This window comes from Aptenodytes patagonicus, chromosome 1 (assembly GCF_965638725.1).
Source record: "Aptenodytes patagonicus chromosome 1, bAptPat1.pri.cur, whole genome shotgun sequence".
In the NCBI taxonomy this organism is placed as follows: Eukaryota; Metazoa; Chordata; class Aves; order Sphenisciformes; family Spheniscidae; genus Aptenodytes; species Aptenodytes patagonicus.
Genome location: NC_134949.1, coordinates 86,522,074 through 86,547,039, shown reverse-complemented (window position 1 = coordinate 86,547,039; position 24,966 = coordinate 86,522,074). Strand labels below are relative to the sequence as shown.

Sequence of the window (24,966 nt, the reverse complement as noted above, 5' to 3'; positions counted from 1 at the left end):
TCATCGCACTTGCCAGAGTAAAGGAAATACATGTTGACTTCATGCTCGTGTCACCTGCAGCAGTGTAAGTTTGATCATGCTACACTGCAAAAAAAAATGCTTTCTAAAAATCAAGCTTTAATCATGGAATTAATCTGGCTGTCATCTATTCCAACACCTTGCTCTGCCCCTAGCAGAGTCAGCTGGAGCAGGTTGCCCAGGGCTTTGTCCAATTGGATTTTGAAAATCTCCAAAGACGGAGACTCTACAACCTCTCTGGGCAACCTGTTCTAGTGTTTGACCATGCACACAGTAAAACCATTTTTTTTCTTATGTTTAAGTGGAATTTCCTGTATTTCAATTTGTGTCCATTGCCTCTTGTCCTTTCACTTTGCAGTACTGAGGAGAGTCTGGCTTTGTCTTCTTAATCCCCCTGACCAAGTATTTATATACATTGATAAAATTACCCCCTGATCCTTCTTTTCTTGACGCTAGACAGTCCCAGCTCTCAGTCTCTCCTCAGGCGTTTCAATCCCTTAATCATTTTAGTGGCTGTTTGCTGGATTCACTCCGGTACGTCCATGTCTTATACTGGGAAGCCCAGAACTGCACACAACACTCCAGATGTGGTCTGAGTGCTGAGTAGAGGAGAAGGATCACCTTCCTCAAACCTGCCAGAAACACTCCTCCTGATTGCGACTCACCTTGCAGTGACACTGGCCAGCTCCCTCACTTCTCAGGGATGTATCCCATCAGGTTCCATAGACTTAGAATATCTCGAGTTGGAAGGGACCCATAAGGATCATCAATTCCAACTCCCTGCTCCTTGCAGGACTACCTAAAACTAAACCATATGACTAAGACCGTCGTCCAGACGCTCCTTGAACTCTGACAGGCTTGGAGCCATGACTGCTTCCCTGGGGAGCCTGTTCCAGTGACTGACCACCCTCTCAGTGAAGAACCTTTTCCTAATGTCCAGTCTGAACTTCCCCTGACGCAGCTTCATTCCATTTCCTCCTGTCCTGTCGCTGGTCACCAGAGAGAGGAGATCAGCACCTCCCCCTCCACTGCCCCCCCTTGAGGAAGTTGTAGATTGTGATGAGGTCACCCCTCAGCCTTCTCTTCTCCAAGCTGAACAAACCAAGTGACCTCAGCCACTCCTTGTAAATCTTGCTCTTGAGGCCTTTCACCATCTTGGTCACCCTCCTCTGGACACATTCTAGCAGTTTGATGTCCTTCTTATATTGAGGCACCCAAAACTGCACACAGTACTCAAGGTGGGGCCGCACCAGTGCAGTGCAGAGTGGGACAATCACCTCCCTCGACCAGCTAGCTATGCTGTGCTTGATGCACCCCAGGACATGGTTGGCCCTTTTGGCTGCCAGGGCACACTGTTGACTCATATTCAACTTGCCATCAACCCAAACCCCCAGATCTCTCTCTGCAGGGCTGCTCTCCAGCCTCTCATCCCCCAATTTGTATGTATAACCAGGATTACCCTGTCCCAGGTAGAGAATCCGGCACTAGCTCTTGTTAAATTTCATACGGTTGGTGATTGCCCATCTCTCTCATCTACCCAGATCTCTCTGTAAGGCCTCTCTACCCTCCAGGGAGTCCACAGCTCCTCCTAGTTTAGTAGTACTGGCAAACTTACTTAATGTACATTCAATTCCTGCGTCCAGATCACTTATAAAAAAAATTAAAGAGCATTGGCCCTAAAACTTGAGCGCTGGGGAACCCCACTGGTGACTGGTCACCAGCCTGATATAGCCCTATTTACTATAACCCTTTGAGCCCGACCCATCAGCCAATTGCTCACCCAACGTATTACGGACTTGTCTAGCTGTGTGCTGGACATTTTGTCCAGGTACTGTGAGAGACAGTATCAAAAGCTTTGCTAAAATCCAAAATAACCACATCTACTGGCTTCCCTTGGTCAACTAGATGGGTGACCTTGTCATAAAAGGAAATTAAGTTGGTTAAGCAGGACTTTCCCCTCGTGAACCCATGCTGGCTATGACCAATGACTGCACTGTATCTCAAGTGTTTTTCAGTAACTCCCGGAATAACCTTCTCCATAATTTTACCAGGCACTGAAGTGAGACCGACAGGTCTGTAATTACCAGGGTCTTCCTTCTTACCCTTCTTGAAAATTGGGACAACACTTGCCAGCTTTCAGTCGACTGGGACCTCTCCAGACTCCCAAGACCGTTGAAAAATAAAGGAGAGAGGTCCTGCGATGACATCGGCCAGCTCTTTCAATATCCTGGGACGAATCCCATCGGGCCCCATAGGTTTATGTGCATCCAGCTGGAGCAGCAAGTCTCGAACAACTTCAGGGTTGGCTGGGAGTTTATCATCCTCCCAGTCACGGTCTTCCAACACAGGGCTCTGGGGGTCCCAGGGCCCACCATTGGTGTTGAAGACAGAGGCAAAGAAGGCATTAAACATCTCTGCTTTGTCTACGTCCATATTTGTGAGGTGACCGACCCCGTCAAGCAACGGACCAATGTTATCTCTGATTCTCCTTTTGCTATTAACATGTTTAAAAAAGCTCTTTTTGTTATCCTTCACAATGCTGGCCAGCTTGAACTCTAATCGAGCTTTGGCCGCATGAATTTTCACTGTACAGTGGCGAACAGCATCTCCGTAGTCCTCTCACGTCGCCTGTCCTTGCTTCCAACTTTCCTTTTTTGCCTGTGTTCTAGAAGAAGATCCTTGCTCAGCCAAGCCAGCCTTCTGCCCCGCTTGCTTGATTTCCCACGCTTTGGAATGGCCTGCTTCTGCGCTTTTAAGAGATGGCTCTTAAAAAGTGATGAGCATTCATGGACCCCAAACCTTCAAAAGCAGATTCCCAGGGGACCTTACTAACTAGCTCCTTCAGCAGCCCGAAGTCTGCTCTCCCCATATCCAGTGCCAAAGTCTTGCTGGCATTTTTTCTTCTATTACCAGCGATTTGAAACTCAACTACTTCATGGTCACTGTGACCAAGACAGTCACCAATCACCACTTTGCCCACGAAACCCTCTCTGTTTACAAACAACAAATTTAGAAGGGCACCTTTCCTAGTTGCCTGCCTTAATACCTGCACCAAGAAGTTATCTTCAATGTGCTTCAGGAATTTCCTGGACCTATTTGTGTCCACTGTATGATATTCCCAGTTGACGTCTGGGAAGTTAAAATCACCCATAAGGACAAGGGTGGTTGACCTAGAGATATCCCTTAATTCCTTGTAGAATAATTCATCGGTGTCGTCGTCCTGGCTGGGTGGTTGATAGTAGACTCCCACAACAATATCTGCTTTATTTGCTTTCCCCTTCATCCTTACCCAGAGGTCTCAACCGTGTCATTGCCAACTGCAAGCGCCATACAATCCAACCCCTCCCTTACATACAGTGCCATCCCCCAGCCTCACCTGCTCTGCCTAGCCCTCCTGCAGAGCCGATAACCATCCATCACGGCACCCCAGCCACAGGACCCTGTACCAGCCACCTGATCCGACTCCAGTGAGAGAAAGTCTTCACCGTGCCAGACTTTGCCCTTTGTCTCAGGGCCCTGGGAATCCTGATGGCATTGAGTATCTCAGCCTTTTCCCTGTCCTTTGTCACCAGGTCCCCTGTCCCATTCAGCGACAGGCCCATTGCTTCCCTAATTCTTTTGGTTTTGTTCTGGTTTGGGTTTTTTTGTTTTGTTACTGATATACCTGTAGAAGCCCTTTTTGTTGCCCTTCAAATCCGTTACCACATTCAACTCCCAAGTTAGTTTTGGCTTTCCTAACCCTGTGTGTGCACGCTCAAGACAGCGTTGCTGTATTTCTCCCAGGTCACCTCTCTATGCTGCCACCTCTTGTGTGCTTCCTTTTGATGTCTGAGTTCAGACAGGAGCTCCTCGTTCATCCATGCAGGCATCTTGCCACTTTTGCTTGACTTTCTGGATGCTGGGATAGACCATTCTTGGGCATAATGTATAATAAATTAAAAAAAAACTAAAAAGAAAAGCATTTCCTTCCATATAACCTTCATTAGAAATGTTTTTCTTAAACCATGGGTAGCTCAGCATTGGCACATGATTAATTAGAGTTGACACATAAACTGGCACTTTTTCCAGTAAGGCAACATCAGCTCAGTAATAAAGCATGAATTAACAGGTGTATTTGTGTAAATCAAGAGTTTACAAAGCAAGAAGACTTAAGATCTACATTACTTATTTGCCCTGTCCCTCAGGAGACAGTATCCATTCTTCCCGATTGCAGCTCAGCACTTTCTACCTCCTGTGGCTTTAAAGGAAACCAAATTAGCTATCTGATCTACAGTGACCTATTTCTTCCCCCTTAAAACAGTACATGCACAAAGTACAGTCTTTGTGCATGCTCATGTCTATCATGCTCTTCCAATCCCTTTCCCTCAGGGCTAAGCAAACCCATTTCTGAAATATTGAAACCCACAACATTCCCAGGGGAACATTCAAATCAGTTCTTCATGTTGATTTTTTTCCTATCACATTTTACAGCCATATTCTTCATACTTCTCAAGCTGAAGAGGATTAGCATTTAATTTTTATTTTAAAAGAAAAGCAGCATTTTGGAAAGTTTCACTGCGAGGATGTGGAGCCAGCTGTACAGTAGATGGACTTCTCCTCTCTCAGCCTGTGCCATGATACAGTTCTAATTTTACTCAATATTCTACAGTTTGCTGAACCATAAACCAGTCTTAAAAACATACTGCCATTAAAAATCTTGATCAGCTCTCCTAAGGGAAAGGTATCCTGGATCAAATCCAACATTAATTATATACTGCCTTACCAATTCCCCCCACAGTTATGCTGAGGGGTAAACTGTGTATTTTTGTCCACAACCTGGCAATCTGTGATGAAGCATTACATAGATTCCAGCTGAGAAACAGCTGCAGTGCACTGATAGCCAAAAGCTCTGTTAGTCACATCTCTTCCGCTCAGGGCTTTTCAGTTTAAATGAATAATTATTATAAAGAGAACTATATTGTCTTCCCTAATGCAGTTCTCATAAATAGAGTGTTGAATACTGATCAGTGAAGAATTTTGTGCATCAAAGGAAAACTTTCAGAAACTCACCACCTTATGAGCATGCTTGATAGAAACCTGTTTTTTACAGAGACAGAGAAAGTTCATATTGTGAAATTGGAAATCAGTCATATTTACCACCATAGCAGCTAAAGGCCAATAAAAATGGAGATTTATTGCAATAACTAGTGTATGCACACAACAGAAGACAGTTCCTGTCCAGAAATCAATTGCTTCTTAGAGCAGAAAGATTTAGAGCAATAACAGTTTCCTCTGATTCATTAACATAAAACAGAACGTTTGCTCCTTTTATCACACTAGAGTGATCAATTAAGTACAGTAAAATTGATATCACACACTTGTCATGGAAGAGATGCAAAGACAAGATGTATGCAATGTCACTGCTGTGGGGATATTCCAGGAAGCACGTTGGCCCCACAAGAAGCCAGTTATGCTTACAGCAGACAGCAATACTTTGCTATCCCCATGCTCCTTAGAAGAGGTGCTCTAGCTACGTCTCTCATTTCTGACAGTTCTGTATCATGTATGTACCATTTTTGTAAGTCTGCCCTCATCACAAAGTGCCAAAAGGGATGAAAATTTGACTACAGGTCCCCTAACTCTCCATCCAATACTCTGTCCCGCTGGGAATACATAAGTTTGCTGAACATTCAGGAAGATCATCAGCATGAAAACTGAGTTTAAAAATTTTAAAGGACAGATTTAAAGCAGTAATATTTTTATGTTCTCTCCCCTTCTTGCTTCCACTCCCCAGCCCCAGTATACATGCACACACATGCTCTATTTCACTTATGTAACCATTTTTCTGCCATTTATCTTTTTTCCCAAGTTTTCCATCTCTTGTCCTTGTCTTATCCCATTGCTTTGGGTCATATTTCTTATACTAAAAAAAAAAAACAAACCAAAAAGTTAAAAAAAAACAGTCTGGAGCTGTTATTTAAGTCACTCTCATATACATCCAGTAATTGGTTGACAGCGCTTTGTCAGGGATACAGTATTCTCAACACAACACAAAATCTATGATGAACGTATTCGTGTCAGCCAGCCCTATTGTAGAAAAAAGTCTTTTAAAAGTAATCCCACTGGTTAATACATAGATAATAGCACAGTGTATCCAGTATCCAGTCATCCTTTGAAAGCCTAATTTGCACCAACTGTTCTCAGTTGGGATTACTTTCTTGGACAACCTTCACCAGCTCAAAGGTAGATACTGACTGGAAAAAAAATTACATGTACTAGCTACTTGGTCACCAGCAGGTCTGTAACCTAAACACATCACTTAATACAATAAACTACATTAGCATATTACAAAGGGCATCTGGGGGTGCTAGTCAAGCTCAGCTGCAAGCCGCACTCCATATGTGTTGTAAACATAAAAGAAGAGATGGAATGGGAAGTGAGGCATAGAAAGCTGAATAAGTAAGTTGAAGGACAGGCACATTTTATAACTACTGCTCCAATTCCTATGCCTTAAGCCCTATACATGGCTATTGCAGCTAATGTGGTCTTTCTTTATGTATGTTTTATGTAATTAGGTGATCCTTCTCTTAAGGACTCCCTCTTTAAATTAAAAAACCCTACTGTGACTACAACAGTAGTCATGTACTCACAGATGAGTACAGCTGTTGCCTTTCAAGTCCCTTCTGCTTGCTTTAGCCTGATGGCCTTTGGACAAAGTTTGAGGTGGCAGATTTTTGTTACAGCTGACATTGTTTCATGCACAATGCACCATAAATTGGAGCTACTTCCAAAGACACAGGTCTGTCATTCCTGTTACATTTTTTCCTGACATTCTTCTCCCATTTTCCTTTATATCTTGTCAACAGTAGATAGGTCTACTGGAGCCATATATTATTTATGCAGTAGTGTTACAGACCAGAAAAGAAAACTGAATGGCACTGTAACTAAGCCGAACCATCTTTCCCACTCCAGATTAGTTTTTAACAAAGATCCAGATCTTTTGTCTGGTTGACTTTATGACAACATGAATGCAAGCAGAGCACGGGAACAGAAAGAGGGAGGTGAGCAGGCTAAGGTTTTATGTTGCCTTATATTGTTCATGAAACCAGGACACGAGTCAGATACTCACCACCTGTTATTGGTTTACGTATTACAGTGCTTTATTAGTCAAAGGGAAGAAAACCATATCAGTGGAGAACTTGAGTAAAGAGAAGAAACATTTAAGGTTGCTCCTTTTGGTGTCAATATGATTTCATTCCCTTTAAGTAAAATTTGGCATTTATTGGCTAGCAGACTGAAACAGGAAATTGATCTAACTGTTCTTGGTTTCAGATAGGAAACATAATGTCATTTCCACTGTCTGCCTTCCTGGTAGGCACACTCTCAGAACATGGACGAAGCAGCTTCCCCAAATACTGATACATTTATCCTTTCTTATTCTTCTTTCATCCCTCTCTAATTGCAAAATACATTTTTCTAAAAAGGAAAATACTGAAACAAAAAAACCTCAAAGACATTCTAAGGCAATATGCAGGCAAAATTTAAATACAGAAATTAATGACATTTCTAGTTAACAAAGTCAATAGCTGAGAAGAACATAGCTTAAGACTGTTGTTTCTAGCCATGGAGTCACAATCTCTTTTGCAAAAGACTCTAAAAGTAGTAGCTATAAATTAATCTTTAAATGTCTGCAAGTAAGTGTGCAAACAGCCAGGACCAGCTGGCTTGCAATCCTTAACGTGACAACAGTATGAAACTCATAACAGCTCAAAGCACACAAGGAAGAGAAACTCATTTTATGGTATTCCGTGGAACTGATTAACGTCTGAATGGGCAGAGTTTATTTTCTTTATCCTTTTCCCATACTGTACACCGTCTCTTCATTACACTGCAATTTTTTTCTTGCTTATTCCACTATAAACCAAATACTGTCCTCCTTCCATACATTCAAGTGGGCCCTTTAAAAGATCCACTCAAAAGAACTTGCAAGCTTCCAGTCTTTGTGTTCACCTTGGCTGTCTCTTGTCCAGCCATCAGGATGAAAACTCAGTGCAAATGATCCTGCTATGTGCATTCATTACCATAGGAATGAAATGTGACCTCTCCAACTAAATCCCCAAGTTAGGACAAATGTGGGACCAGAATTGCAGGACATGTTATGTGGCACAATTATCGGTAAGGGTATGTGGAAGGAGAGTGTCACTCCTTTAAAGGTATCTGGTCAAGGACCTTTTCCAATGCAACAGGAACTATAAGAAAAGGAGGAAGCCACAAACTAGAACATACGGGGACACAAACGTGACTGACATGATAAGGGAGGCAGGGATGAGAACCAAACCTGGTCAGTCACATCAATTGATAAGGGCACATGAGAGTGTGAGAAAGTTTATTCCAGTGAGGTTATCTAACCGTCAGTTGGGAAACTAAGGGGAAAAGGGGGAAACCAGAAACAAAATACACAGAGACACAGACCTGTCAAAACAAACATGGAGACAATGGCAAGAAACAAACCTCACCACGCACACTGACTATCAAGAGTGTGGGCTCTCAAGAAACCACAGGTGCCACTTCCAGGAAGATCAGCCTGGACTTTGCAACTGATAATATTGCATACCGGGGGACCCGGGACTGCGAGGGGTGCTGAAATAGAGCTGTACAAGACCCCTGGGGTGGGGGATGCGCAGGGGAAGGGGGAACAGGGCAGAACAAAGGCGGGTAGACAGAAAGGGGTGTAAGTGGGGCCGGTCAGCTGTAAAATGGGGCTGGTCAGTGGGCTTGTCTGGCTGAGCCCTGTGCCTGATCACTGCAGTCCAGCCTAGCTTCTTGTATCTTCTTATTAAATCTTTTCTTAAGCATCTCTCTGCATATGCTCACTCTCTGTCCCATGTGAACATGTGCTGCAAGGACTTGGTGCCAGCTACTGGTGAGACGTGGGGGTGGGCACCCTAGCCTTTGGTGCCAGCGACTGGATTGAGCGGGGTCTCCGTGTCAGCTACTGGAGCCAGTGGGGGTCTTTAACCCCCAGCCACTGGAGTGTCTGTTCCCAAAACCAGCTGTCGGGGGGGGGACGGACAGCATGAGCGAGGCGAGCAAGGAGCTCAGCGCTGCTGGAACGGGACCATGGGTCACTGCCCGTGTGCCTGGTGCCGGCTGAGGGGGGAGAGTCTGTGTCTTCCCCAATTCTGGTGTGCCTGCGGTGCATGTGCATATTCACCAGCAAATTCACCACAATTTTTTGGTGACTTGTGAAGATGGCTATACTGGAGCAGACCTATGCTGTTCTGGGAGTCTGCTGTTTTGGACAGTGCCTAATAATAATCATAGTTACAACACTGATGGACATAGAGGTCAAAGGAATTTTAAGACTGACGTGCTCATCAGGTGTACAGTCTGTATAGGCCACTGAGAAGCACACCAATTACTGATGAGTCTTCTTCCTGAAAGTGATCTCCATCTATGTAGACTGCACAAACTCACTTTAGCCTTCCTGCTATGATCTTGTGTGCTGATAATGGTTTAAAAAGGATCAGAGTTGTCCTCAAACCACGAGCTGAACTGGCATCTAATGTACTCCTGGAATTTAAGTCACTAACTCCAGCTGGTACATTATGTATCTCACATCTAGCTTGGATGTAAGGGCCATCTATTAAAAAATAAAGCTGTATCCTTTTGTTTCTGCAGATTTTAACTTAAAAACAAAAGTTTGTACAAACTACCCCTGTAAGTGAACTGGAATGAAGACAGACGCTCTCCCAAACTGCTTTGGATGAAATGAGATCTGTTCAGCAATAATTGAGTACACACCCACTCTAAAAATCAAAACTGGCACAGGAGGCCAGTATAATACAAAAATAAGATCAGCTCATACTGAAGTGTTGTACCCATGTGAAAACATTCTGCCACAAGAATAATTTACCTCAGATCAAGACACGTAAGAGAATGACATGCTCTCTTGCACAGGTGTAAAAAGAAAATGGGAGCATAAAGTTTCATTACATTAAATAGTAACAGAAAATAGCAGGTTTCCTTCCCCAGAATCAGACCAAATCCCTTTTCATTTCTTTAACACTCCGTAGTCCAAGAAATTATTTTCCTCCCTTCCTCTCTCACTGTTCCTTTTATTAAGTCCAACTATTTCTTGTATTGACTATTTGTAGAGTTCTGGACTTTGCTTGCAATAATAATCTCTCTCCCCTTGCCAGCAAAAGGATGGCTACTTTACAGATACTTTCAGTATCAAGATCCATCAGCACAAAAATGGACACCAGAAAGCAGAACAGTACATTAAAAAAAGAGCTGAAACTACAATTGCACAGTGATTTGGTAAGATTAAGATTCTGCCATTCAATTTAAGTGAGTTAAGTAGTAAACAAGACACCACCACACAAACAATTGGAAAAGTCACTAAGATCAGTAGAGATTATGGTATTTTGTGTCCGTGAGACATTAAAAAAGAAACTTCAGTTTTCTTAACTAAAAAGGTCAGTTCAGACCTCAGAAGAAATAGAAGACCAACTCAAAGGAACAACAGCACATGTATTTGTTAGTTTCATAAAATGTATGTTCTGTAGAATACTGTATAAGAAAAAAAAAAAGGAGTCAGTAATACACAAATTCCCTGCGTGATTTGCTATTAAATATCTTATACAGTGTGGAGAACAATGTGCCTTTTGCACAGTTAGCATAGTAGTGAATCAAACACAAATCATGCTTACAACAGTAGAACCTAGAGTTCCCAACTGGGATCAGAGATCATACTTCCTATTGCACTAAAATAAAAGAAAATGCATCTTAGCCCTAAATGGTTTAGCAACAGAAACAAAAGGAAAAGCTGCCATGAAATTATAAATACAGACACCCAACTTGTGCAAGATCCACTGACAGGCAAAGATAACCGCACTAAGGAGAAGGAAGAATGTTTGCATCCTCAGTTGCGATGTAGTCATATTCTGCTTCCAGTTCCATAGGTTTATATGGATTTTGATTTTGAGCAGACTTGGTCATGCCAGCTGCAGTGCCTTTTAAATACAATAGATTTTAAACATAGCCTTTGATCCAAAAAGTCCATTAACAATTCCATGACAGATCAATACAGATCATTCCATATCTGCCATAATTATATACTATTTCTATAGGGATTTGTTACTGGTCATAGCCAAAGCAGAAGCCTGGAAAGGCTTCCACTTAGACCTTGTCCCTTAGTGCTCCTTAGGTCCTTTAACGAAGAAAAACACTAGGGACACAATTTTGTAGCAAATTGTTTAACATTTCAGTAACAGTTTAACTGTAACAGCCCCTTCTTCAGGCTCTTCATGTATTTAGGTACTCAAGTTTGTTCTTTACCCAAATACTGTCTCTTTTGCTCTTTCTACATGTGAAAAATACTCTTTAACTTCACAACTATACAAGTTATGAAAACCAGATCTACACCAGTGTTATGGAAAGCTTTCTATTAAAGTGTTTAAAAATTAAAGGATGGCATCTTTTGAAATTTTCATAGTTAAACTGTATTATTTCCAGTAAAGTTAATCTAAACATTGCTTTCAGTAACAGCAAGTACATGAGCACTGAGTGCTTCTTAAACCCTAACCAGGCAAGAATCACAGCAGCACAGCTGCATGAATGTAAGTGCATACACACGCATATTATAGCAAGAGGGCAAAAATTCTATAGAAGAACTCAGAAAGGTGTACGGCACTGCTGATATCCCAACACTGAGCTCAACAGTTACATACCAAACAATTAACAACCACAAGAGCTTATGGGCATCATTTCCATCAAAACCAAAGTTCAAATCCTAGTGCAAGCGTTTTGTAATCTTGCAAGTATATGACTAAAGCTTTGCAAGTATATAATTGAAGCTTACAGTTAAACGTACCTGAAGTTAAACATAACAGCTTCGGTGAACTTTATAGCTCCTTCATCAGTTTTCTCCGGAAGGATTTTTTTGTAGGTTTAGAATCCAAACTGAGACACCTCCAAACACAAAAGCAACGTGTACTACAGAACACAGACATACACACATATGTAGCCAAGTCCCCTGGGGTTTTTTTTTGTTGTTGTTGTTTTTGTTATTGTTATGTTCTACAGACAATCTTTATAAAAGATTAGTTTCATCATATGTATACTATATTACAGGCATATTTCTACCACATGAATAAATACTTGCAATATATTAAAAAAATCAGAACATAAATCTTGCCTTTGAAAACTTACCAATGCCCAATGTATTTAAGGCTCACTAAGCAATTTCAAATTTGTAATAGTCTCTACATTTGCAAAATGCGTTAGTAAAGTTTACAGATTTTTAAAACAGTTCGACAATCCCTCTTAATGTTTCATAGCTTCTCTCCTCCGTAAACATACGCTAGCTTTTCTTTCACCTCTCTCCTTTCACGCTTCATGTTTTTATATTGTTGTCTTTACAAAAGGAACAAAAGTATCAAAAAGACACAAACAATATCCAGTTCAGCTCCTTTCAAGCTTAACAAAATTCTATTAGGTACTCAGGGTAGATTTGGTTGGCATCAAAGATAACAAAGATCTTTGGGTTCCAGGTATTATCCACACAGCTGTCATACAAGTTCACAAAACTTCCATCTTTTGAAGGAGGCCTCATGTATTTTGAATCACCATTGATATAGTCACCAGTTAATACACGAGCAAGAAACATGACTTTATCTGGTCTATGCAGATGAGGCTGCAGATTCACACCATGAATTTGAAAAGTATCTCCATGCTTCATGTCCTCTTTGCAGAAACGACTGGAATATGAGGCATCTCTTGCAAAATAGGTCCCTTTCAAATAAAAAAAAAAAAATCTGATGACATTCTTATCATGACAGCTTAACTACTAGAGCAGGGATATGATGAAAGATGTGTGTTCTTTTATGTCCATAGCAATCCAATATTTTTTTTTTCCTAAATTGTTAGATTATAGCAACATGACCAAATATTTTTAGTGGGAACGTTTTAGTAGGGAGATTGTCTTGTGATCAACACTGCTTTGCTGGGCATCCCTTTCCCACGCTCCCTGGTCCTACCAGCCAGTTGTGACAATTACATTCCTTGCTGCATCCTAACTTTCTTAATTACACTTGATGTAAAAGCAGAGCTATATTGAACAGCTCTTCAATAAACACAGGGAGTACATCACAAAGAACATACTATAGGGAACACTTAATAATGTTCAACTGTTAAGATTACCAAACTGTTGTACGTGACAAAAATACTTACCTTTTCCATATACAGCGGCATGCATCCCATTTATTCTCCAGTCAAAGTTATGAATACATATTGCTTCTACAAATTCATTACTGGTGCCATGAAATAACATCTGCTCATTAATAGTTGGGACACCTCTCTTCTTCTTTAGTTGAGCTTTTTTCCTACAGAGAACACACAATACAGCATTACAAACATCTGTACAATCAAATTAAGTTACTACTCTGAAAACACTGCAAAGGGGACAGACCTAAAACACTCCATATATTCCACTTTCACAAGTGTCTAGATTATTCTAGTTTTTAAACAGATCAGAATTCTTAAGGTACATGTTTAGAAATCACACACTTCTGGATACTGTGGACTATTTTCAGAAGTAATCCAAGGTTAGGAAAAAAGGTCTTTTATACCAATTTTATCAACATTGTTCATTTGGCATTAGTTTCAGTGTGGTCATTTCCTGCAGATACGTTTTTAAACGAGAGGCATTTTTCTCCCATTTTGTTCCCTCCACCTACTTAAATAGCATGGTGGGAGGGATAACAAAGTTAGTGGATTGTAAAGTATAATTACCCAGGTAAACCAGCAAAAATATTAAAAATAAAATTACCTAAATTTTTAACATGATCATTTCATAATGGTTTTCTGAATTTATGGTTCACATGCTTTCTAAAAGAGGTAAGGCATGCATCGACAGGGTTACATTGGTCTAGAATTTTGAAAAAACAAAAACCAAAAAACCCCAAAACAAAAAACCCAACCTTATACTACAGGTGAACCTATATTACAGTCTCATGGGCAGAAGGCCATAGCACACCTTCAATTAAAGAACAGATATATTTTCCATCCATCTTTTTTAAGTGACTTTCTGTCAGTTGGGTTTTCCTAAGATCCATGAAGAAGTTGACTCTGGAGCTGTGTCTAAATCACTGAGCTGTTCATAGTTACGATCCTTTGACTGTCCAGACAAAACCAAGTCAGAGTGTATCATAGCTTTGCTCTTGTCTATGTACCTGAATTTTCTTCCTATAAAAGCCACAGTGCACGGAGCACTGTGCTACATACTTAGGTTTATCAGGCACATACTTAGGTTTGTCAGATTAAGCAATCTGCTTATAACTGGAGTGCACACTTTAACTGGGGAAGAGTTCTCAGGGCCTACAGTTTAGATATAGTCTGAGGAAGTCCTATCAACCAGGGTCAGGGAAAGAGCCAGGCAGCAAAGATTCTTTATCATATTAATGGCATTACATTGCAATTATGCATTATTTATAAATAAGTACATTTCACAGAAGTGAAAATCTTGCAGTACTTAGCTTGAAAGAGATATTCATTCTGTTTCATTGTTCAGCTTTTTTTTTTTCTTTCTCTCCTCCACTTAGTGCAAACTAAAATACCTGTGTCTTGGCAACTTAATTTTTTTTGGTGTCTTTTTTTCCCTACAACTGCTTTCCAAATCAGAAGAATGTCAGTAGAATCTCAAGGGCATCTGAGAGGTTTCACTAATAATCTCATTTGTGACATTTTGTGTCAGAGGCAGAGAGGTTCCAGGCACTCAAGCACCACTCTATTAGTAATTCAACAAAACCCAGGAGCCAAGATTCCCTGCATCTTGAGAAAGCTACCTGTGTGAGGCAACACCTCTGAGCTAAGGGCTAGTAATGCTGAACATTTAAAATTTTTCAGTCAGTAGCCCTCTATTATTGGCTGCTGATCTCTGACAATGTATAAAGGTAGCCTAGAGTAACTTCTCTTGAAATAGGGGAACAGAACAAATTTATAGAAAAGGTGAATAATCACTTGTCCAAAAATGTTCTGTAACAGTCCTTCACTATCTCCAACCAATTGATTTCATGAAACCAATTTAAAATAGTCATTAATACAGGAACTATTATAACAGGCAAACATGTTTTGACCACTACAATGATGCAAATAATCATTCAAGCAATGCTCAAATTTAATCACTGACCTTATCAATGAAACAAAATACTTTCTCAGAAACACAAAAGTTTAAGTAGCAATTGTTCCTCAGAAGTAGTGGAATATACTGAGCACACTGGGAAGGTGGTTCTGCACAATGCAGAAATGCCACAGCAGGACTTTTTGTTGATTTGGAACAGAAATCGAGGAGTCCAACTATTCTACAAAAACACCATCTTAGCACTTTCCACCAGCAGTGACAAGCTAATCCAATAAAACAAAATTAAGTTGATCCACCACTCAGAAGGCTCTCATACAGCCAGTTTACTCAATAAAGGAGAAACCTAAAGCAAAACTAAATACCCAGAGACATGCTCTTTGTACATGTGCAAGTACACAAGCTGTTTCTAAAGATGGTCAGCAATCTCACTGACCAAACACCATTTTCTACTTGCTGTACTCCTCTACAACTCCAAACTGAGATGTATAAACCAAAATACGCTAGACTAAGATTCATCTTTTGTTACTTTTACCTTCCCACATGGGACACCAAAAGAACTTTTAGTGAATTTGAAATGCTGGAATACCTACTTTTTTGCAATATACTATGGGGCAATAATTTCTTCACCAGTGTGTGCAAGCCCATCTACTCCAAGGCTGTATTTTACCCTCAGCAGAAAAGCAGCTAAGCCTCAATTGCATACACTTATTCTAGCAATTTTCGTTGTTACTTGTATTTTTTTGGTACAGGAAAGAAGTTTTAAAACCGAAATTACTTTTCTCCGTATACTTTTATACCGTACAGGTACTAAGAAGTACCTTGTTTTGTAGTTAGTTATATGGTGATACTGTAATACTCCTGATGTATGAAATTCTAATTCCCATTCTCAGTTTCATACCTTGAGAATATTCTAGCACAGCATCCATAGATTCAGAGTTCTTAAACCACGAATTCTACTCACTGACCAGTCAGGAAAACTAGTACAGTCTCCAAATGACATCAGTTCCTAAGCTAAGCAACAAAGGTCTTCCGCTGCCCCTCTGCCATCTACACTGGAGACTCAAAGGACACTTACTTTGAAGTCTGCTTGCTATTCCTATTCCTAAAAATTAAGATTGGTATTAAGATAGTATAAATACACCTCTACAGAAACTTACTTGTAGAAAGGTAAATGTTGAAACACAAGGCTAAGCAAATAAGCCTTAATACTTAAAACAGGTAAATATAACCAAATAAATTTGCAATTAAGAGAAGGCTAACTCTCTTAACCAAGAGCTTAAATTAATTTCCTTATGCATATTAATGATACAGCTTTAAATTAACAATAAGTTACATATCTTTCAAAAAAATCATATAACTTACGCAAATTTTTAATATACATCTGCTTAGTCATTTCCTCACTATTTAACTTACTTCAGTTCGTTTTAATAGTGTAATACATCTTTAAAACTGATTCTGATATGTACTCCTTCTTAGAGGGTACACAGATAACTTCTGTCAAATACAACTGCTTAAGATTGATGCTACGAAATAAGTGGAAACAGAACTCGGCACTTCCTACTTCTTCCAGGCCAGCACAATATGAAGAGGGAAAAGCAGAGAACTTAGAAAAAACTTTTGTAGCACATTAAACTTAAAGAAGTGACATGAATATGTGCTAATTGGACACTTAATTCTGTCCTAAGTTTCATAAAGTTGAGAAATTAAACAAGCCACAAATATTCATTTGCTTTGTTCACTGAAAATTAAAATAATACAAGCCTGTCAAGGAATTCTTTTACAAAAAGTTTATTTTTGTTCTCCTTACTTCACTGTAAGTATCATGGGCATCTACCACATGGACATCCTGAACATCTTTAATGCATCAGTCTCATCTGTGCTACATCTACATCTAATGCATTTCTACAAGTATTACATTTCTGCACCTGTAGAAACTACAAAGTCTTGAAAATGGAATTTTAAATACAGAGGAATCACAAATAAGAAAACTAAAAAAAGATAAAAAGTAACATATTTTCATTAATAATAAAAGCAATTAAACATATTTCTGCTGCATGCCTTCAAGATTTGCTCTGTTAGCAATCCTAAGACTGTTGGTTTTAGAAATAATCTCACCTGCAAAAAAACTCCCACAAGTCTAGATTTTGTATTCTCTTAATTCTTTTAATTCGGTGGCTATCCATTGTTTTTCCAAAGAGACTAGAAACTTCAGTATATTCATTTGTTTTCTTTTGCAATGGAATAAGCTGGAAAAAAAGAGGTTAGTACGATTTCAGTTCGATGCATTATTTCATTATCACATGTTTTTGACCAACTTGCATACCAACTCTTACCTGATATGGCTCCTCAGTATTTACATTCTCCCAGTGTGAAGGCATAGGGATAGCCTCATTTTCACAGATGAAACTTCAAACAAAAAAAGGTAAAAACACATCACATCAAAGACATGAGGCATTTTCTTCCTGTCAAACTCCTGCTCCAAACAATACAGTATGCCAAAAAAACCCCTTATACAGGGGTTTTAATTCAAACAAAGGCTGTTGTCAGCAGGTAAGGTCAAAGGCAAGAGGTCTTATTTTGTACTCAAATTCTGGCTTAGCTTATTATAAATAAAGCACAGTAATGAACAGTTTTAATACACCACCTACCCAACAAAAGATAGGAAGATAAATCAGAAAAGATGGTCAGAAAGGTCCGCAACATCAGGAGAGCAACACTAATTTAGAAATGTGAGAGTGTACATATACCCTGAACATTCCAAACTATCAGGAATTACAACTAGCCTAAGCCTCTGGAAACTGAGCCCTCATTTGAAGTACTTAAAAGCATTATGTTAGAAACACACACTTGAAAATTATAGTTGAATTTGTTTTTAAAAAAACAAAACCAAACCCTCAAAAAAAGAATGTTTTAAGCATATACATCACATACATAGCAGCTTTTAAGCCTTAAAACTGTGACTAAAAGAAGCAATCTCCTGAAAGTAAAGAACGGTGTCATCACATGGAGAGAGTACTGAATGCAGTTATTCAAGAAACAAAAAAACAAAAGCAAATTGCCACATTATTGCATGCACTCTTCAGCAAATATCCATTGAAAAAACAGCTGACACTTCAAAAACTCAGGCCTTCTTGAATGTCAGTGTAAAAAGATTGCTACTACATTTCTTATTACAAATGCCAAAATTCTTTTTGAAATTATAACCAGACTACAGTTCAGAACTAAAATTATTTCTCAGAAACTATTTGGGGAAAAACCCCCACATATTCCATATAGTCAATTTTACCTGTGGTAGTCTCACTGCATAGATCAGTTTATTGTTTAGTGAGTATCAGATTTACATCAGCACAGCTTTACATCTAATGACTGATCAAATGGTAAGAAACTTACAATCTAAAGCAATTAGACTCATAAAACAATCTGGTTGTTATGATGCAATTTCTTGTAATTTCAAATCATTTTAGAGTAAATGATTAAAACATACAGGCAAAAAAATATAACTCAATCTTTTTTGCTGTTACAGTAATACTTCTAAATAATTTATGAAGGCATTATTACAATGGAACAAACTACTCCATTTTTTGCTGCTGCTTCTCCACAGCAATTCTGATTCAACAGGTATTTACAGCAAGGGACTCCAACAGCTGAAGTCAGGCACAGCTTTAAGAACCTTGCCAAAGGGTATCAGTATTCAGTATGCCTTGCTTCTCCCACTACAAGTTCCTTACTTTCTCAGAAAAAAGATAAAAAACAAACTAAAAATTCTTTTGTTACTCTTCTCTGAAATGTCTTCCTTCTTCACTTGACTAGCTCCCCACCTTGGTTCACCTCTCAAATTGTTTGATGCAAAAAGTAGATAAATATAAACAATAAATATAAAACATATTCTTGTTTCATTTTACTTTGAAGAACCAGGAGTAAAATAAAAGTAAGGGATCTTCCTTTTATTTCCTTACCTGAAAGCACTGATAGAAAAGGGAGCTCGCTTTATTGGACGTTGCTTAAGGGTAGTTAGGTTGGTTTGTTTCATCACTGAGCATAAAACAAGAGTTAGGATGAAAGTTTCTGGAATTCATCTATAGCACATGAAACATTTAAGTGTAATTTCTTTCAGTAACATTACTACACCGAAAGTTGCTTGACAGGAATTCCTATTTCAACAATTAACAAATCAGCATTTTCGATAAACGTTTCTAAATACTGGCCTCAGAATCGTTGTCTTTATATGAGTTGGCAAAATGAGCAAATATCAAACAAACAAAACGTTTATTGTTAAAATACCCATCTAACATTCAGCCCCACTAAATCAGTGGCAAAACTTCCACTGGCTTTAATACAACTGGTACAACAAAGCATATTACTACTATCCTTAATGCAAGACATCATGACCTACAAACAGTAACATAAAAATCATTCTTTAGCATTTGCATTTAGTGTTTTTATTCTGGATGCAAAACAAAGGTTTTTTTAAACAGACATTTAAACACAAGTAAACATAAAATTCCTTGTATTGTTACATACTACTTTACTCCCAGTACATCGCTGTTTTACCCAGTCCCCACTTTCTGTATGTGAAATACTATTATTTTCTTTCATTTGGAAGAGGCTTCTATTTAAGCATATAGCTGTTTCGTAATTTAATCAGAAAATAAACAATCTAGGCATGGAAAAAATAAAAAAAAAAAAGGAAGTTATTAGAACACACCTTTGAACAAATGACAGATTAATTTATAATTAGCTACATACATTAGAACCCTGTAATATTCTGTATTTACAAGCATGGCATAAGTGACATCTTTCCAATCTACTAGAAAATCCTTTTGCCTATCTCCTTGTTATTCTGACAACAAAATTGGCTTCAACTACCTGCTGAATTATTAAATCACTTTGATGCCAGTATTTTGCAGAAAGCGTCCTTCATATCAATGTTTCTTATACAGACTCTTAATGGAGGAGGTTTTTCAAGCTTACAAGCAGCTGCATGTTAAAGAAAAAAAGGTTCAAACTTCCCAGTCCCATAGGTGTATGCTACATACCACCTACAGCTAAGGTAAGCGGCAGCAACATGATGGAGTGCCACTAAACAAGACATGCTACTTTATTAATAAACTACACTAGAAAATGTAACAGGGCAGCTGCTTCTAAAAACTCCTATGTACTTTCCAGTAAAGAAGACATATCCAATCACAAGTTTTTGCACTAGATATGAGGACAATAACTTGCAGAATGAACAAATGAACTAGTGTATCTGCCATCTTCTATTATTTAAATTTACTCTATGAAAAGATACATACCTGAAAAGTCTAGCGTGTAGTTAAATTTTGCAGTAGTAAAAGAAACAGAACCATGTGGGTTTGTTCGGAAGCTCCTTTCAATATCTTCACTGCTAACAGAGCAATGACTGTTCGAATCAGTCTTCAAAATAAATGAGAAAGCACATTTAGACAAATTAAGCAATAGGTAGTTTGATGTATGGAATCTATCACAGCTAATACAACTTCATAGGTAGTTACCTGAAACATATGCCATTTACCACACTCAGCCAAATAAAACCAGCCCCACTGGGTATCAGAGGTATCCATCTCTTCAACTGAACTTTCCATCTTTGGAAAAAAATCTTCTGATGTTCTTTGAAGCATTTCCTGAAACATTCACACACATACACAAAAAAAGTTTCGATACTATTTGCAAAAATGCATTATTTGAGAAATTCACAAAAAAGCAAAATAAAGTGAATTTGCAATACTGGAAAAAAACCCAAAACCACCTGGCAGGCAGAGGGCAGATTTCTTTCCTCTTTTTCAGAGAAAAATTCTCAATTTGCTATTTATCCAGTATTATCCTGTAAGTTAATTAAACATTTTCAAAACTCTCTCAAATGTCTGTAAGTGTGCCAGTAAAGGCAAGAGCTATAGGTTTTATCAGATCAAAGAGAGGTGATAAATTTCATACTGATGGTCGTATGAGCAAGGCCGTTCATATATACAACAGGCTCCGAGTTACATACCACTCAGGAATAAGGTGTTGGAGTTACGTCTGATAGCTTGATGAAAACATCTACTAGGTACTTACCAACAGTGAACAAGTCAGACTGGATATCAGAAGTTGTTAGAAAAAAATTAAAAAACTAAGACAAAGAATATAATTATTTAACTGTGCAAGTCCACAGTGCATTATTCCTCAACACTGTGTGAAGGTTTGTTTCCCACCTAATGCACCCACTTAAAAATGATACAGTAAAATTACTGGTACTTTGTACTTGTAATTACAGAGAAGGTTCACACCAAAAGCCAGAGTGACTTCCACACAAGCAATGACTCCCATAGTTGGGGTTCTGCAGGATGGAAGAAAAAGGACTGAGGAAAGGATATAGCAGAGGTCTACAAAATCATGACAAAACCGAATAGGGAATAACAAATCACATTTTCTTCCAACATAAGAAGGAGACACCTATCAAAGGTTGCACATGTCAAGTTCAAAACAAGTGAAAGAGAAACTTCTTCATAAAACATATGGCAATCTATGGAATTCCTTTTCATGATATGCTGCGGATGCTGCAAATTTATGGAAGTTCAAAAAGCAGGTAGACAAGTTCAAGCCTACCAAGAGCTATGCCGGAATACCTTTAGAAGAACAGTCCCTGCCAGATTTCAGCTCCTTCTTCATTCATCAATAAAATTGTGAAAACTCTGAAAGCACTTGACTCTACTTGCATATATCTCCTAACATGTCAGCTCTGTCTGCCACACACACCCCCCAAGCAAAAATTCTAAGTAGGTTGGGGGGAATCTTTCAGAGAAAGAAGCTTGCCCTACTCCCAGAAAAGGTCAGCAATTCATCCACTCTAACTGCTTAACCAAGACTGGCACTCTTCCTAACAATTTCTTCAACTTAAATTTTGCTTCCAAGAAGCGAACGACACCCTCCAGCACAAGTAAGTCAAACTATGTCCAGTTAATATCCTGGATGCTTCAGTTGTTTCCTGGACACTTCAACCAGAAAAAAAGTAGAGACCTGAAGAAGGCAAATACTGGAGACTAGAAGTAGGCACCAGCTGGCCAGTGCTACTGGTGCAGGAGTTGAGAGCAGAAGGCACTTCTGCTAGCACTACCCTTCTCCCTTATTTTTCCCAAGCTAGCCCTCTGTGTCTGTTTGAAAAACAATCCCAGAAACCTCCTTGTGGTAATAGCTAGAGACTGTATTCTAATCATCAAAAGCTCCAAAGGGCTACAAAAATCTAGATGCTTAGAAAACAGGGCAATCAGAAGTGGACCTCCACAACATCTCTAAGTTGCAGAATCTGAGGGCAAACCTACTTCAGTACAAATGGAAGCCTACACAAGGCTACATACATGGATAGCTGCCTCAAGTTCAAGCAGAACTACACTAAAGGTACATAAGCTGCATGGAAAAATATTTTGAAAGAGATAAGAAAACTGTTCTTTATTTCAGAGGACATCTGCCAACATCTCACATTCCTCACAGCAATACAAAGTCACAGCCTACATTGGCTTGGTGTTAAAGCACAACTGGCCACCATCTTTTGATGATAATCTTTCACCTTCAACTTGATTCTTCCCCTCTGATGAGTATTTGGCTGTGTTCTCTCCTACAGAGAGAAGGCAGAGGTAGTCTACGCTTTTTTAAAGCTAAGAGGAAAGCAATTCAGGGTTTTTTTGTAACATTTAGTTTCCTCATGTTCCCACTAAAACGGCCAGACCTCAGCTCCATCCCAACGTTAGTTCAGGGCCTTGAATCTGATCAATCAAATCAGTAATGCCTTTTGAACAAGTTACAGAGAAGGCATCTTCATCTGTGCCCTGTCAACACGCTTATAGCTCCTTTGGAGGCAACGCAGCCTCCAGAATAAACCATTTGCTAAGGAGACAGTTATTCCCATAGCTTTCAAAAATGTTACATTCAATCCACGTGTATTACCCTAGTCACAAAGTCTAGGGTAAGCAGGTAGATTCCAGGATACTTAGAAGTATGGAAGAACAACCCAAAAGCATGAACACGTAAAGCCATAAAAACAAGAGAGCTGTTCTCAAACGTGATACAGATCCAAATTGCTCAACTTACTGATGAATTTAAAAATCAAACCCACACCATTTATAAGGAGCAGGTAGCTTTTTGTCCAAAAACTCTGAATGCATGCACAGCGAGCAGAAGAATCTCAGTGAGTTTTTCTGGATGACAGAATGTCAACTATCAAAGATGCAGCAATGAGAATTTTATTAACGATGCTGTTGCTAACAGAAGGCCTCTCAACTCCCATTATTATCACTGTTTCTACTGGTCCAGGAGTTACCAGAACAGCTCAAATTAAACACAATTACTCTGACAGCAAAAACATCCTCCTAAACAGAATGAATGCTCACTGCGTGTTGTGCTGTGATTGAATGGCTTTACTACTACTGGTAATGCATGGCCTCATTTTTCCAGAAGTACTTTTAAGTTTGAATGACAAACACGCTTCACAGTGCATAGAATCACAGCACAGTTTGGGCTGGAAGGGACCTTCAACCCCCCTGCCATGGTCAGGCACATCTTTCACTAGATCAGGTTGCTCAAAGACCCGTCCAACCTGACCTTGAACGCTTCCAGTGATGGAGCACCCACGACTTCTCTGGGCAATCTGCTCCAGTGTCTCACCACCCTCACGGTAAAAAATAAAGCAGCATCCTGATGCGCTATTCCATCTGCTTTCTTGTGCTGTCTGCTTCCACTTGGCAGTTTGTGCTTTATTGCCGGAGACTTTGCCTACAAACACCAACTTTGTATAGCTCCCTGCTGGGAACACTAGCAGTGCTAAGGGACTCTCTGGCTCTTCCTTAGAGAACAAGGCACCTGAGCTAGAGACTTGGCTGAGGTAAGAGTGCAGGGCTAGGGAGGGGAAGGGAGAAGGAAGAACAGCATCAGCACTAGTACGGGACACAACGTGAAATGACAACACCCTCCGCAGCTGTGTCACCACTTACCCCCTTCGTGCTGCAGGGGACCACCGTTGCAGTCACCCCCTTTACCGACCCCCTCCAGAGCTGATCCCGTTAGAGCTCAAGGACACGGCGGGGTGGTCGATATAAGCACAGCACCAGCACCTCTCCATCTGGGTCGCAGGCGTCCCCAAAGATGGTGGCCTACGCCCCCCACCCCCTTCCCCAACCTGGCAGCGCACTCGCCGGCGGGGGCGGGGCGGGAGGGGAGGAGAAGCGGCCTGCGGGGCGCGCGTAGTACGGAGACGGGCTGAGGAGGAAAAAGACGAACGGAGCGGCCGTTTCCCCCGTCCCCCTCCCGCCCGCACTCACCGCATCGGCCGCCCACCCCGGGCTCGCTCCCCACATGCTGCCCGGAGGGTGGGGGGAGGGGAGTGCGTGCGGGAGGGGCGGCACGCAGGCCGCGCGCGGGGCACGTCACTTCTCGGCCTCCGGGCGCTTCCGTTATCGGTGGCAGAAGAAAGGGGCGGGGCAACAGCTGGTATGGGTCGCGCTCGATAGGCTCGTCACACAGAGGGGCGAGGCCTGGTATGCAAATGTACAGCGGGGTAGGCGGGGCTGGGGAAGGGGTGGAGTCCCTGTTGGGGGAGTGGGAGTGGGAGTAGGAGTACCTCGCACCGGGTGGAGCCGTGACCTGCCTGCCTGCCTGCCCGCACGCCCGCCCGCCTCCCTCCCTCCCTCCCTCCGTGGGCATCTGGCGGCCTGCCCGGCGGCGGTGTTGCTGTGACTATCGCCTGTCAGTCGTGCGGGCTCTGGCAATCTCTTCGGTGCCGTGCGGGGTGAGTAGCATTTTGGCTGTGAGGTGCTCCGGTGCAGCACCCCTCACTG

The 24,966-nt window shown here is 40.5% G+C and overlaps 1 protein-coding gene across 3 annotated transcripts; it reads right to left on the bottom strand.

The window, feature by feature from the left end:
- Nucleotides 1-5,173: 5,173 nt before the first annotated feature.
- On the bottom strand, nt 5,174-24,560 carry PARP11 (poly(ADP-ribose) polymerase family member 11). 3 transcript variants are annotated; one of them, XM_076346219.1, is made up of 8 exons: nt 24,451-24,560; nt 20,656-20,784; nt 20,437-20,557; nt 19,099-19,174; nt 17,476-17,548; nt 17,258-17,388; nt 13,234-13,385; nt 5,174-12,795 (listed from the first exon to the last, which is right to left on the bottom strand). In XM_076346219.1, the coding sequence occupies exons 1-8, from the start codon at nt 24,484-24,486 to the stop codon at nt 12,482-12,484; spliced, it is 1,032 nt and encodes a 343-aa protein (XP_076202334.1). In that variant the 5' UTR covers nt 24,487-24,560; the 3' UTR covers nt 5,174-12,481. The 3 variants fall into 3 exon arrangements, with proteins under 3 accessions (XP_076202334.1, XP_076202342.1, XP_076202351.1); XM_076346227.1 differs by lacking the exon at nt 24,451-24,560 and adding an exon at nt 24,124-24,435; XM_076346236.1 differs by lacking the exons at nt 20,656-20,784; nt 24,451-24,560 and having other exon boundaries at nt 19,099-19,218; nt 20,437-20,502.
- Between the last annotated feature and the right edge of the window lie 406 nt (nt 24,561-24,966).